The sequence below is a fragment of the Octopus sinensis genome, linkage group LG26, assembly GCF_006345805.1.
Source record: "Octopus sinensis linkage group LG26, ASM634580v1, whole genome shotgun sequence".
Classification (NCBI taxonomy): domain Eukaryota; kingdom Metazoa; phylum Mollusca; class Cephalopoda; order Octopoda; family Octopodidae; genus Octopus; species Octopus sinensis.
In genome coordinates, this window is record NC_043022.1 from 23,424,814 (window position 1) to 23,441,286 (window position 16,473).

General features: G+C 40.8%; 2 protein-coding genes across 2 annotated transcripts in view; one reads left to right on the top strand and one right to left on the bottom strand.

Annotated features, from left to right (window-relative positions):
- Positions 1-14,740, bottom strand: part of LOC115224810 — a 42,680-nt gene extending 27,940 nt beyond the window's left edge. The window contains exon 1 of the mRNA XM_036513627.1: positions 14,663-14,740. Within this exon, the coding sequence (XP_036369520.1) occupies positions 14,663-14,721 (59 nt within the window). The 5' untranslated portion in view covers positions 14,722-14,740. The remainder of the gene's footprint in view (positions 1-14,662) is intronic.
- Positions 14,741-15,813: 1,073 nt separating this feature from the next.
- Positions 15,814-16,473, top strand: part of LOC115224760 (major vault protein) — a 42,762-nt gene continuing 42,102 nt past the window's right edge. The window contains exon 1 of the mRNA XM_029795661.2: positions 15,814-16,189. The gene's annotated coding sequence lies outside the window, so the exon portion shown is untranslated. The remainder of the gene's footprint in view (positions 16,190-16,473) is intronic.

Here is a 16,473-nt window from a genome sequence, read left to right on the forward strand (position 1 = left end):
TCGACTTGGCGTCGAAGAATGACTTCCCCGCGATGGGAACAAGTGAATTAAAGGAAACGGAAGTAACCAAACAGTCTTTTTCGGCCGCGGTAGGCGGAACCATGATGGACGTTGAATTCAAGATCGAACAACTGTTCGAATTCAGGAACTTGGTAAAAATGGAAGGAAACGAAGTCAAACTTGTACCGCCGCAGGCAAAGGTACAAGAAATAAAGGAGAAAACAGTCATATATAAAGTGTATAGCTACAAAGAAAAGAAAATTATGGACGTTAGAAACGAATTGGTCGAAAAGTGCTTGTCCCCGGTGTGGGACAAAAGCCGCCATGTCGTCCGAGGTGCGCGTAGCGCTACTGTTGAGGCACATTTTGACTCGGCTGAGATAGCAAGAGAGGTATCATCATTGACCCTGAAAAATGATGAGATCATGCTGCTACCCTCGTACATGGGAAAAAGAACAGCGAAACTGCTGGTAGAGGACATACCGAGAGGATACGATATAATGTGGGTAGCAGCAGCGGTCCTGCACAATATAGAGCGGGAAATTTCGATTCTGCAGATGAGAAGGAAAGAGGAGGTACGCTGGAAGGGACAGACGCTGGAGCTCCTCGTTCAGGCGGAAAACAAGATATTAGAGAACCTGCCCGATAGGATATTCAACGAAGATGGAACATCCATGAGAGTATCAGTAGAGGGACACAGACCTAGATGTTTTAAATGTGGAGAGAAGGGTCACGTCCGCTCGAACTGCATAAAAAAGAAGAAAACCAACGAAGCCCCTCCTCAAAGTGCTTCAAACACTGAAGGGGAGAAGGCAGAAAAGGATAACAAGACGACGACAAGCATAGAAACAGAAACGGATTGTACCGAACACATGGACTACACACAGGTAACACACAAAAGAAAAAAAGACAACACCCTGGAGTCCCCTCCCCAAACAAGGAAAAAACCAGCAAGCACCGCAGACATACACACGAAACAAATCCCCCAGCCCTACCCCCATGGCACTGTTTTCATTGGGAAACAGTTCGCCAAGCCCCTCCCCATAAAACAAGATGTGAAAAAGTCTTTAAAAAAAAATGATAAGATCATTGCTTTTGATGAAAAAAATGAAAGGGTATATAAATACTATAAATTTTCAAAATTTAAATTATATAGCAAGGCCACAGACATAAAAGCAACCACTCGCTTCGCGAAAATAAAGGAAGACGAGTGGAAGGAGGAAGTTCTTCAAGAACATCTAAAGAATAGACTGATCAGAGATGTGACAAAAGAAGTTCTGGAGGGTAAACTCGTTATAACCCCGGCAACCACACCTACCCAGAGCCCGGTGGCAACGCCGGTTAAGAGCCCTGCAGCTACGACCACAAGGGAGGAAGAAGGGGAAGCGGGCAGACTTAAACTGTCATGCTCCCTTTCTCAACCGTAAGTTCATTTATTTTTCTCTCACCGACAATGGCTAAGCTGGGTTGTGTGAATGTACGTGGAATGGGGTCGAAACGGAAACAAATTTGTTTCCTGAACGACCTCACGACACATGGAGTAGACATAGCTATTGCAACCGAGTCCAAGATGAGCGAGGCCCAAGCGTTCTCGCCTCTTCTAAATGGGTTCGAGAAATTTATTTCTCCTAGCCGAGGAGGAGGCAGAGGCGTGGCAGTCCTTATCAGGAAGAGCTTGGACTTGCAGGTAAGTACTGTCTTTCTGGACCCAGAAGGCAGGCTGGTTGTTCTGGATGTGACCCACGTAAGTAAACACTCCTTCAGGTTGGTAGCTGTCTACACTCCGAACGAGGGTAAACAGACGGGTTTTTTTCGGAACCTGGAGCCCTTTTTAGCGACGTCGAAAACGGTAATCTTAGTAGGGGACTTTAACACTGTCCTTGAAGCGCGGGTCGACAGTGTTGGCTCAACCAATAGGAAGGGGAACCCTAGCCTCAAGGGTCTACTAGAGAGCTTTGATCTAGTGGACCGTTATCGACTGGATGAGCCGAGCGTTCCACAGTGGACGTGGAGTAACAACGACGGCTCACACAGATCGTATCTAGATAGGATATTTATTAAGAAAAGAGATAAGGATACGTTTAGTTGTCCACAATTTCACATTGTGCCTTACACGGATCACAAATTTGTGACGTGTAGGATGCAATTAGACAAGTGTCATAGACAGGGATCCGGGTACTGGAAGCTGAACAAGGCTATTTTGAATTGTGAAGACTTCCGTACCCGGATTAAGGTGTTAGTACAGAGGGCATTGTGTGGCACCATCATTAACAATAGATGGTGGCACTCCCTCAAAAGAGCCATTCGTTCAGAGTCCATCAGATTTAGCAATCAGCTAAGGATAGATAGGTCTAGGATAGAGGACGATTTAGTTAAGAATCTAAACGAGGCAATGGAAGCTGGCTCTGCATCCGGAGTGTTGGCGGCAAGGACGGTATTGTACCGTCACCTTAACTCCAAACACGAAGGTTGCAGAGTCAGAGCTAAGCTACGCGCTGGGAAACGAGAAGGTATTAACGTTGCTGGATGGGCCCGTCGAGTGGAGAGTCAGAGAGGTAACAAAGCCTCAATCCAATCTTTAACTGACGAACAGGGACAAAAGATCTATGGACAGGAGGAGATGCAAAAGTTTCTTCACCAGCATTTCGCCCGCGTGTTCGGGGGTGGTGTGGCGCCGGAGCGGGGGAGGACCTTAAAGGACTTCCTGGCCGGCGGGCCACGGCTCTCGGGGCGTGAGATGGAGTGCTGTGAAGAAGCGATCACTCCCGCGGAGATAGAGGGGATACTGGCCGGATGCGCCGGGGAGAAGTCGCTGGGGTTGGATGGTCTGCCCTACGAGTTTTACCAAAGTATGCCGGACTTGTTCGGGGGAATATTGGCAGGCGTCTACACGAACTGGCAGCAGAATGGGAGGATTCCCAGTTCTGTAAGCCGGGGAGTGGTGACGCTAATCCAGAAAGACCCGAGCAAGGGGGATAACATTAGTAACTACAGGCCCATAACTCTACTTAATGTAGAGTTAAAGATTCTGGCCAAGGTGTTGGCAAAAAGGTTGACGGTTGTCGTGGAGAAACTTGTAGGGAGAGCACAGACATGTGCAATTCCAGGCAGGTCGATCCAGGACAACCTTCACCTTATACGCTACACCTTAGATAGGGTGGGTAAATTAACCGGCAAGGGCGGGGTAATGGTCCATTTAGACCAAAGTAAAGCGTTCGATAGGGTAGACCATGAGTACCTGGCGACGGTCCTCGAAGCGGCTGGACTGGGCCCTGAATTTCGCGGGTGGATCTCCGCTATGTATAGCGGCATCAAGTCCACCGTCCAGATAAACGGTTACCTAACGGAACCGTTTTCGATCGAATGTTCAGTTCGTCAAGGGTGCCCCTTGTCACCACTTTTGTACGTATTGGCTCTTGAGCCATTGCTGCGAAGGTTGGAGAGACTGGGAAGTAACTCGGATGAGATCGGAGGTGGGAGGACGGTTACTGCTTATGCGGATGACGTCACCCTCATCGTGTCCAATGAGGCCCAGCTACCTTGTGTGGAAGAGGCTATCAGAGGATACGAGGCGGTGGCAGGAGCAAAGGTTAACAAGGACAAGTCGGTTGGCTTGCGCCTCGGCACCTGGAGGAGCAAGTCGATATCGTCCAGTGTCCCACGACACTGGACGGATGGCCCTGTTAAGTTGCTAGGAGTTTGGTTTGGGCCAGACTCCCAAACGGAGAGGAACTGGAGTGAAGTGACGAGCAAGGTGGAGGCCATAGTACGGACCTGGTCCGGAAGGTTTCTGTCCTTGAAAGGAAGGGCGGAGGTGGTACGGATGTTCATTGCATCTGTAATCACTTACCGCCTGACCGTTGTCCCTTGCCCCGACTCATGGCTTAGCAAGTTGGAGCGAATCCTTTTCCGCTTTTTGTGGAAGGGAGGAAAGCCACTTGTGAGGCGCTCCGTTTGCTGCCAGGAACCGTCGAAGGGTGGGTTAGGAATGCCTTGGTTGATGATGCACAGACATGCGTTGAGGCTGAAGCATCTCTGGCACCACCTGGAGGGTGATAAGGTGTGGAGTCCGCTGGCAGGGGGATTTTTCCCGAGTCCGGCCTCCTTAGTGAATTTTAAACCCGGTCTCATCAGAAGATGGAAACTGACTTCATGGCAAAAGGAGTGCCGACAGGCACTCACGCTGATCCACAAGGCGGGCAAGGCCGGCTGCGGAAATACCACCTCGGTATTTTATAGAAGGCTGGTAGAGGTAAAAAACGACGACGTCCTAGGAGGGGCTCTGGGGTTTGACGAAGACCAGCTTATCAACCTGTTTAAAAAGACTTTCAGGACGGGGTATTTGGATAATTTCCAAAGATCCCTGGCCTGGCAGTGCTATAGGAATGCTTTACCTGTTCGCGAGAAGTTATCGCGGCACGGAATTCCAGTGCCACCGACGTGTCCAAGGTGCGAGTTGGACGATGAAACCGTCCAGCACGCTTTTGTACACTGTCGGAAGTTGTCCGACTTGATAAGTTACACAGAACACGTGTTATCGCATCTGGGACGAGTACAGCTGTCGGCTGAGTCTATGATTAAGATGATACCGCCAACTGGACTCTCGAAGGAAGGTGAGGCATGTTTTCACTGCACGGTTGCAGTAGTAAAAGAGTGTATGTGGCGAACAAGAATGGAAGGAGTCGCGATAGGATCCTTTGTCTCGGGCCCCGGCTTGCTCACTTACTTCAGATATCATCTGAAGAGCAAAATGGGGCTGGAAAAGAGGATCTTACCACGGGGTGTGTATGAGAAAAGATGGAAGGAAGTGGAAAAAAAGGTGGGCGTCAGAAACCCAGCTTAACTATGGAGGGAGGAGAGGAAACAAAAGCTGCGGGGCCTTATAAATTGCCGGGGTTTATAACTTCGGTAAGATCGAAAGTCTATGTAAATGTTACAATATTCTATTGGTCATGTAAAGGACAATTTACAGACGAATTTTTATAATGAATAATCCAAATGTTACGAAAAATTTTTAATCGAACCTCTTAACTGTTTTTTACATGTATGTTCTGTATTTGTCCTTCTATGTAACGATTATATAATCATAATAAAGAAATTACAGTAAAAAATTGTGAAGCATGACTGTCACCACTACTACATGAACCTGAAGATTGCAGAATTTAATGCATGAAAGTACAAGTTCAATCAGAATGAACATTTAACATTCTACTATTTTATTTTATTCTATTATAATATATAATCTTATAATATATCATTATAAGATTGTAAATAAAACGTGAAAATCAGACAAGGTTGGAATTCCTTTTATTAATATATTCTTCTATACACAATCACACATACCCATATATATATATATATACACACACATATATACATATATATATACACACACACACAAATTATATATATATATATATATATATACATAGATATATATATACATCATCATCATTGTTCAACCGTGGTCGAGACAATGGAATTTACCATGCTATGCCAGACTGTTGCTGGATGCCGACAAATTCTCAACAAATTTCCTAGGACCAACCTATATATATATATACACACACACATATACATATATATATATAATATATATATATATATATATATATATATATGTATGTATATATGTATGTATATGTACAACAGGCTTCTTTCAGTATCCATCTACCAAATGCTCTCACAAAGCTTTAGTAGACCCAGTAGAATATGCTTGCCAACAGAAGTGCAAACTGCTTACTGCACAACCATACGCTTGCTTCTGTTGATATTTAAACAATATATTATTTTCAAAAATAGATATTTTCAGCAAAATTCAGCCTCAACAGAATTGACCTATGACGAAAATCATTTCAGCTATGACTAACCACCCATTGTTGAATCAGACCCGTGTAGTATATCTAAAAAGTTATGAATGGTGGTCTAAAACGCAATCAGTTCGGTTATAGTTTTGCCATTTTATTGACGCTTAATGCCTCTCGTTATTCAGCAGTCAGTTACAGAATCAAATAATTTTTGCAATCAATCCTGCAGACCAGACCTATTAACCATTTTCCTTCAATAGTGCCATGCTTCTGACACAGTTCTTTTTGAATATCACTAGTTTGTTTGGTACCTCTCCAAATTTCCAGTTTAATCTCCCTCCCTCTCTCACACATTTTCTCACCCTCTCTCATTCCCTCTCTCTCTCTCACTGACTCCCTTTCCCTCTCTCTCTCTCTCTCTCTCTTATTATGTCTGTCTTCTATTTTTAACTCTAATCACTGTGTTGATAATTGCCCCCACCCCCACCTTCCCTTTCCTCTTTCTCACTCTCTTTGTCGTAACAATTTTCCGTCCCTATTTCACTCCCCCTTCTCTTGGAGTGTTTATCTTCCTTTCATCCTCGAGTCTAATCTATGAGTGTCAATTCTAGCCTGTTCTCTCTCTCTCTCTCTCTTTTATAATGTCTCTCTTCCTTTCATCTTTGAATCTAAATTTATTGATAGTAGGCTCTGTTTTCACTTCCCCTTTCTCTCTCACTCTCACCCCCTCTCTCTATTGGAAGTAGTAGTTGTCCATTCTTTTCCCTCGTCGCTCTTTCTCACTTCCGCTTTTCTCCCTCTCTGTGTCATGCTCCTTCTCTCTCTCTTGCAGCATATATCTTTCTTCCATCTTTGACTCAAATCTATGAGTTGATACTAGCCTCTTCTCATTCTTCGTTTTCTCTCTCTCTCTCTCTCTCTGTCTCTGTTGGGACTAACAGCTGTCTGTCATTCTTATTATTTCTCACTATCTCTCTCTTTCTTTCCCTCTCTCCCCACCAGGCACCTTACACATGGGGGAGGACTTTCCCTTTTTCCCTTTTACTTGTTTCAGTCATGTGACTGTTGCCATGCTGGAGCACCGCCTTTAGTCAAGCAAATCAACCCCAGGACTTATTCTATCGGTCTCTTTTTTGCCGAACCGCTAAGTTATGGGGACGTAAGCACACCACCATTGGTTATCAAGTGATGTTGGGGGGGGGGGGCAAACACAGACACACAAATACACACATACATATATATATATATATATACATATATACAATAGGCTTCTTTTAGTTTCCATCTACCAAATCAACTCACAAGGCTCGAGGCTATAGTAGAAGACACTTACCCAAGGTGCCACACAGCGGGACTGAACCCGGAACCATGTGGTTCGTAAGCAAGCTACTTACCGCACAGCTACTCCTACGACTTGGTGATCTTTAGTTCGCATCCTTTCTCTTTATACCAAATTTCAAAAATATATTTTAATACAATGTGCAGTGCTCCAGCATGGCCGCAGTCAAATGACTGAAACGAGTAAAAGAGAGTAAGAGTATTATCTGCACTAGTTTTTGTGTTTCTAAATCAATATGTAGAAAGTCTAACTTGGCTGTTATCTTTTTTTATCTTTTAGTTGTTTTGGTCTTTAGACTCAAGCCATGCTGGGGAACCGCCATGACGAATTTTTAGCTGAATGAATCGACCCCAGTAGTTATTTTTATTTTGGATCTTTTTGGTTTGAACGGCAGTATTTTAAAATAATTTCCACGTAACTAAACACTTTTAAACTTTGTATACTGGTAGAATGTGTTTATAAAACATCTTTTTCTCTTGGCTTTATTGAGAAAATTCTATTGTTTGTAAGGTATCTGTTGTTGTTTTTTTCTTCAATTTCTGCAATTTCAACCTATCAATGACGTCTATTTGAGGTGAAAACATTCTGTGCCGTATGAATATGTCCCTCGTTTAGAAAACAGATTGGGTTTATTTACATTTGTGAAGAAAAAAAGATACCCTTCTACCCACCCCTAACCCTAACCCTAAAACAGATTGAAATGCAATAGATCGATACTAGGGTGATAATTATGGGTGACAATTTCATATGACACTGCTAGAAAAAACTGCAGGGTTGGCGAAAGCGATGAGGTGGACAACGAAAAACCTGGCTGATGAGAGTCAAGGTTGATCTGGAACCCAACCTAGGGCCCCATATCTACAGCATTTGCCGCTGGAATAGGGAATCATTGGAGATCACACGGTCGTTAGCCCCAAATCACCAGGTCTGATCTGCGTTCGTGAGAGATGCAGCATTGAGGATGAATGAAGCCAGTCTGTCCTTGTTTGTCCTCTCTGTGTTTAGCCCCTTGTGGGTAGTAAAGAAATAGGTATTTCGTCTGCGGTTACGTTGTGAGTTCAAATTCCGCCGAGGTTGACCTTTCGGGGTTGATAAATTAAGTACCAGTTATGCACTGGGGTCAATGTAATCAACTTAATCCCCTGTGTGTCCTTGTTTGCCCCCTCTATATTTTAGCACCTTGTGGGCAATAAGGAAATAAGAAATAAGATAGACAGTTTCCATCTACTAAATCTACTCACAAGGCTTTGGTTAGCCCAAGGCTGTAGCAGAAGACACTTACCCAAGGTGTCATGCAGTAGAACCGAACTCTAAACTATGAAGTTGGGAAGCAAGCTTCTTAACTATACAGCCACACTTGCACCCTCAAATAATTAAAACATGATTTTTAGAATTTAATCTTCAGCAAAATAGAATTTTAAAAAATTAATTTTATTAGTGATGAAGTAGGTGTTACATAGCAACTTGGCAATCATGTATGTTATTAGGTTATAACCTCAAAAGAAACATGACCGTAGTTCTCTAGGCTTTCGGCCTCTAAAAAAAATCGCTCTTCCCTCTTTCATTTTATCAGTAAAAATAGATTTGAATTTTTATCAGTTGCTAAGATATGATTTGCCTGTTCTGTTTCCTTTATAGACCACATGCAAATGACAAATAAGGAAACAAAATGATGCAAGAGTGGATTCGGGAGTATAAAACTGAAAGAAGCCTTATGTGTGTGTGTTCTTGTGTTTCTGTTTGTCTCCCTCCACCATTTGACAGCCAGTGTTAGTTTGTTTACATCCCCATAGTTTAGTGATTTGGTAAAAGAGACCAATAGAATAAGTATCAGGCTCAAAAAATAAATAAGTACTGAGGTTGGTCTGTTCAACTAAATCCCTGCAAGGCAGTGCCCTAATTTGGCTGCAATCCAATGACTGGAATAAGTAATGGTAAAAGACAGACGCATACACAATTTATACACAGTTAAATGTATGAACCACATCTACTCAGTATATCAGCTAATTAAACGACTTTTTAGCATTTCCACCGGTGGCACATAAAAAGCACCATTCGAGCGTGGTCGTTACCAGCATCACCTTACTGGCTCCTATGCAGGTGACATGTAAAAAACACCATTTGAGCGTGGCCACTGCCAGTACCGCCTGACTGGCACTCATGCCGGTGGTACATAAAAGCACCCACTACACTCTCAGAAGGGCATCCAGCTGTAGAAACTGCCAAATCAGATTGGAGCCTGGTGCAGCGATCTGGTTCACCAGTCCTCAGTCAAATTGTCCAACCCATGCTAGAATGGAAAGCGGATGTTAAATGATGATGATGATGATGATGATGATATAGTGAAAGTATCATAGATCAGCCAACTAAATGACCTGTCAGCATTTCAATAAAATTCAGACATAATGAAAGTACTAGGAAGTTGGATAGATAGAGATACAGAGACACAATTCTAGTTATATGAGTTGATAATGGAAAAGAAGTCAAGTACACCAAAAATGTTTTGTTGTTTGTTCCTTTTCAAGCCATGCCTGGCTCATAAGGGCTGGTTCCCCGGTTTCTTGGCGTATAGGTTCCCCACCTGGATGGGACGCCAGTCCGTTGCAGGTGAGCTGCAAGATGCAGGAGGAAAGAATGAGAGAAAGTTGTGGCGAAAGAGTCAGCAGAAGTTCGCCATTACCTTCTGCCGGAGCCGCGTGGAGCTTAGGTGTTTCGCTCATAAACACACATCGCCTGGTCTGATATTCGAACCCACGATCCCTCAACCGCGAGTCTGCTGCTCTAACCACTAGGCCATGTGCCTCCACAACACCAAAAATGTATATATGTGTGTGTGTGTGTGTGTGTGTGTGTTTGTGTATGCATGTGACTGATGAAGCCAGTCACTGGGATGTTATTCTAAATACTCTGGCTGTCAGTAAATGTCATTAGTCTTTAGCCTCCATCACAAAAACAACAGCTGTAGTGTTGAGATGTATCCTGTTTTTGGTAGGGTAAAATGAGGACTTTCTTTGTCTGCTTTGTCTTCACAGTCCTATAACTGTATCCTGCAGTATTGTTTGACGATCATATTGTGTTGGGACACATGTCCATATAAGTGAACTTTCATCATTTCACTGAAGTAAGAAGTTGTCTTTTGTATGCCAGCCTATTTTGATAACTAGCAGGCAGATTAAGTTTTGCTTTGTGTATGAAATGCAGAGCAGCTTTCTGAAGCACTTGCACTTGAACTACTAAGTTATATATTCATTCTGCATCCACTATGAATGTTCAGTTTTTTTCTACCCATAAAAAAAAGACTGAGGTCATCAGGGACTAGTTCAGTTTGAGCTTTGTTGAAAACTAATAGAAATACTTAACTATATGGTGCTCAGCTATATCACAAGCCAGGTCTTAGTGAGCAGTAGGGTTTTTTTTCCATTCAACATGACATTTGTTACTGTATTGTGATTGTGGCTGTCAATCAGAATCTTATTATTTTCTGGACCGAATTTCATTCCTTATGTTCTTGACACTCTTTCCAGTCTGATGCTGACCAGTCATCCTTTTTGCTAGATCACCTATGGTCTTATATGCTACACCACTGGTTTTCAGTTCATATTAATCAAATTAATATTCACAACAAGAAGGACTATTCATTATAATACATCAGTTCCACACATTTACCCTGGTTCCATTTCGGACAACTGCACAAACATTTGCCATTTCACACATGTATGTAAACAAATTCCTTTCTTAAAAATTTCAATTCATTTTCTTTTTCAATTCATACAAAGTTTTTTAGGACGAATATAAGATCTAAAGTATATCCAAGTAGCAGAAAGATCGCCCAAAAGTGTATATAGATATTTAAATGTATTTATATATTCATCTATACACAGATGTATGTATAATGTGTGTGTATATATTTCCATAGACGTAAAGTTATTTAGGACGAATATAAGATCTAAAGTATATCCAAGTAGCAGAAAGATCACCCAAAAGTGTATATAGATATTTAAATGTATTTATATATTCATCTATGCACACATGTATGTATAACGTGTGTGTATATATTTCCATAGAGGTAACCATTCAATTCATACAAAGTTTTTTAGGACGAATATAAGATCTAAAGTATATCCAAGTAGCAGAAAGATCGCCCAAAAGTGTATATAGATATTTAAATGTATTTATATATTCATCTATACACAGATGTATGTATAATGTGTGTGTATATATTTCCATAGACGTAAAGTTATTTAGGACGAATATAAGATCTAAAGTATATCCAAGTAGCAGAAAGATCACCCAAAAGTGTATATAGATATTTAAATGTATTTATATATTCATCTATGCACACATGTATGTATAACGTGTGTGTATATATTTCCATAGAGGTAACCATTCACTCCATACAAAGTTTTTTAGGACGAAAATAAGATCTAAAGTTATCTCTAAGAAACAGAAAGATCGCCCAAAAGTGTATATAGATATTTAAATGTATTTATATATTCATCTATACACACATGTATGTATAATGTGCATGTATATATTTCCATAGAGGTAACCATTCAATCCATACAAAGTTTTTTAGGATGAAAATATTTATATATAAAAGAAAGGTTGTGTGTCTGTCTACTCCGATTTAGATTCCTAACTACTCCCACATTTTGCGATGCCGTTTAACCAAAACCGGGTATCTTATAGTCGTGATTCATATCGAGCCCTTCTGGGTATTAGCACGCGTCTACGATGAGTCTACGATTTTACAAATAATTTACCATCATTTTTTTCCATTTTAATGCATATTTCTTTAAATAAAGGGAAGTAACTTTCAAACTTCACACCAATATGCATGCTCATATGCGACGTAATATCACATCAGCAGCATTTCCTCACACCCTCCTTGCACTTGGCGAAGGCAAAATACCAGGGGATGAAAATGGTAATATTGCCATCGATTCCATTTGTACTATTGTTAAGACGCCTTCTGATCTCAGAGATGCAGTGTTCCCAGATCTACAAGCTAATTATCAGAATATGGATTGGATTGGCAAAAAGGCTATACTGGCCCCGAGGAATAAAACTGTTCACCATATTAATGATGAAATGCTAAAACTCATTCCTGGGGAAGTCTATGTATATCAGTCTATCGATACAACTCCTGACCCAGAGGACGTCATCAACTATCCAATAGAGGTACTCAATTCCTTTGAGCACCCCGGACTACCACCACACTTTCTCAAACTTAAAGTTGGTGCCCCTATAATGCTCATCAGAAATTTGGTTCCCCCAAAACAATGCAATGGCACACGTTTGATCGTTAAGTCCTTATCTCCCACCGTAAACTTATATCAATATTTGCCTGAATAATCATCATAATTCAGTGCAATCATTAACAGTACTTTCAAGCAATTCAGCCCCGAGCAACGCCGGGCAATTCTGCTAGTATATATATGGCAAAATGTTTGCATGCGTGTCCTTTATACAAATCCACAATTTTTCAGTTAGAGGGCTCGCACTTTCTACAGTCATTTAAAACAGTCCAACGGTGGTCGTGCAAATCTTTACATTTCCCCAGTCACCCCGCAAAGCCATTAAAAAATCAATAGAAGTGACTTTTTGTAAATTTTCTATCCAAAACCCAATCAAAATGCCCGAAACTTGATACGCCAATTGAATGCCAACTAGCTGTATGTGATTGGTCAGAGATTTGGACAGTATCCGTGTGTATGTGTGCAAGCACGCAACTGTATATGCATGCACTAGCATTATGATCCAGCGTTGCGGGTCATAGTGCTAGTCTCCAATAAAATACTAATTAAGAAAGGGCTGTTCTCCAAAGGAAGTGGAGGTATGGAAGTCAAGTAGTGTCTCTAGGATGATGTTTTCTATGGAGATGCTAAAAAAAAAACGAGATAGGATATAGTCTTGATGAACTCTGTCTTTTACTCTTTTACTTGTTTCAGTCATTTGACTGCGGCCATGCTGGAGCACCGACTTTAGTCGAGCAAATCGACCCCAGGACTTATTCTTTGCAAGCCTAGTACTTATTCTATAGGCCTCTTTTGCCGAACTGCTAAGTTACGGGGACGTAAACATACCAGCATCGTTTGTCAAGCAATGTTGGGGTGGGGGACAAACACAGACACACAAACATATATAAATATATACATATATACGATGGGCTCCTTTCAGTTTCCGTCTACCAAATCCACTCACAAGGCATTGGTCGGCCCAAGGCTATAGTAGAAGACACTTGCCCAAGGTGCCATGCAGTGGGACTGAACCCGGAAACATGTGGTTGATAAGCAAGCTACATACCACACAGCCACTCCTGCGCCTATGTTGTAATGCATTATATAATGCAGTTATGGAATACACTATGTCTAAAAAAAAGAAAAAAAAGAGATGGGTACAACAAAAATATCTTTGTATGTCTGCTAGATCAGGGCTCACCTTCGAATACAGAACAACCAGACATAATATATATTATATACGGGATACATTACATAATTTATAAGTTACACGATATATTATCTAGATACACTGTCCCATTCAATAATAGTCACTAGTGCGTAAGGTCTGGCTCAGGAACTTCTCGCATCTCTTGCCTATTCCACTCGCCTTGACTTCACTAAAACAAAATGTGTTACTACTGAATGACCTACAAAGAATTTGTTGCCAGCTGAGTTAGTGCAGAACCTCCTCTCCTCTCTCCTCATTAATGTCCAACATGCTTTTCTTCCACATGACTTAACTACAAAAAAATAATTAAAAATGTGTCATTACAGAACAACCTGTATGTATAAAGAATTTGTAGACAGTGGAGTGAATAGAGCCTACTCTATTTTCCCCTACAGTTCTGCTTAGCCGTCTCCCATTTGATTGTGTGTAATCTAAACTGGTACACGGTGTACTGCTATATGTCAGACACGAACGGACGCTTGCTAGGTAACATGGGGGCGCATCACATGTGAAGTTCCACTCACTCAAGTTTGTCTAACACCCAACAAATCTCTAAGTCGATCATATACACAAAATGATATTTTTAATCGCAATGTAACACATCAAATCGCTTTCTGCTATGTGGTAAAGACTTTAGAACGGGTTTTATTCCTGCTTAATTAGCATAGAACAGCGTTTGTCAAAGCAGGTTCCGTGAAAAAATTAGTTCTGGGGTTTTGTGATATAAACTGTCTTTTAATAAAATTTAATAAAAATCTATTTTAGAAAATAAATACCATTCCCCGATTTCAAAATAATATATTATTATATAAACTAATTCCCTATCTTAAACAACCTTTGTTTAATTGAATAACTCCTTAAAATAGGGTGGTAGAAACTGTCCGTAAGGGTTTTGCAATTTTAGAAAAAAATCATGTATGAAATTCACACCAAATTAAATTTCGTGACCATTCGTATTGGGTATTGGACACAGCATTCTCTGAGAAACTTTTCTGGAAATTTTCCAAGGCACTACCTGTTTATCTATATTATAAAATATTATAGACAAATAATTCAGACAACAAACTTTATCCTTCGGACACCAATACAGCTTTTCTCTCCGTCGAAGGGTTCCGCGCGAAACATTAGACTTCTCTTCTTCCTTACTTCATTAGATTTTCGACTTTGCCTTTCACCCTTACGGGTACAGAAAACGGGTACTACTTAAGAGGAGTGGTCCCGGTGCGCGCACTCGCGCTAGCTAGTCGTGACTAGTCGATCCTTACTTTGTGTTTTTGTTTTATTTACTTTGTTTACAAAAATTATTTACTTTATGGTTTATTTACTTTGTTTTTAAAAAATTATTTACTTGGTGTAAAAAAAATTATTTATTTTGTGTTTTATTTACTTTGCTAGGTAGTCGTTGTAGGATCGACTAGCCACGACTAGCTAGCGCGGATGCCCGAGTACGCGCACCGGGACCATTCTTCTTAAGTAGTACCCAAAAATCGATGTAATTGATTATTCCCCTCCCCCAAATTTCAGGCCTTGTGCCGATAGTAGAAAGTATTATGGCGGAGGTAAAGAATACGCACACCACCCGTTATCGGCGTAATCCTTTCCCTACCCCAAACACCTGGTGTGAGGATTCTTTACCTTCACCAGTATTATTATTCATTATACGCTAGTTATGTTGTTTTACATATTACATGTTCTCTAAACAATTTATATAACTTACAGCCACATACTAGATATAACCACTTGGCAAAGATTCTCAACTTTTCTTTCACTTCCTGGCACACAGAAGGTGCAAAAAAGAAAAAAAGAAAAAGAAAGATGATGGCGTAACAGATGCAGAAAAAAAAAGCCGGCGCACGTCGCATAGAAAAGCTAAAACCGTTTTAAATCAGAAAAAAAAAGTTGAAACTTTTGATTACCTTACTTTATTAACGAAACTTGTATATTAAAAAATATAGCGCTTTACAATACACTTAAGTATTAGTGCGAATTTTCAAAGGCCTTAAATAATATTAAAACACCATGGTGCACCTTCATACAACTGCAGCGAACCGTCTGGAAACCAGAGCTACATTATATAAATCAGATATTATAAAGAAAATTTATTGTATATTACATAATACACAGTAGATATTTAGTATAAGTTTTAGACGCACAATGTCTACAAAACGAAGAAGGTGGGTGTGTAAAACACAAACTGGAAGACTTTGAACGTAGGTATGTTGGATCAAGATTGAAGTTTGGCTAAACGACGAAAGTATGTAATAATAACTTGGTGAGTAAGTTGCACTCAATTTTCCCAACATGAAATGGGGCGTGTCTGCTAAGGGAATTAACTCTATGCAGACGACGTCACTACTTCGCAACGTACACGCCACTAACAGTAACATATATACATACACATATGTGTGCGTGCGTGTGTGTTTATATATATACGTGTATAACGTTCATACAGGTCGATGTAATCTCTTACTGTAGACGTATTCTGAACACTCCTCGTATAACATCGTAATCAGCTTCAACACGAAGAAGAGAATTTCAACCCTAGTTACTTTACGAACACTGCAATCATTTCAGCTCAAGCAACCCCGTTCCGGTAAATACCACTTCGTTTTTTCATCACCATCATCAATTATATTATTATTATTATTGTTTACTTGTACTGTTCCCAATGTGTTTTTTTTTTCTTTTTGTGAATCCTTAGTGGTTAATAAAGAAAACTGACATTATTATTACTACTACTATTTCGTATGAGTTCAAATTCCACCGAGGCCAACTTTGCCTTTCATCCTTTCGGGGTCGATAAAATTAAGTACCCGTTACCCTGTAATCGACTTAATCCGTTTGTCTGTCCTTGTTTGTACCCTCTGTGTTTAGCCC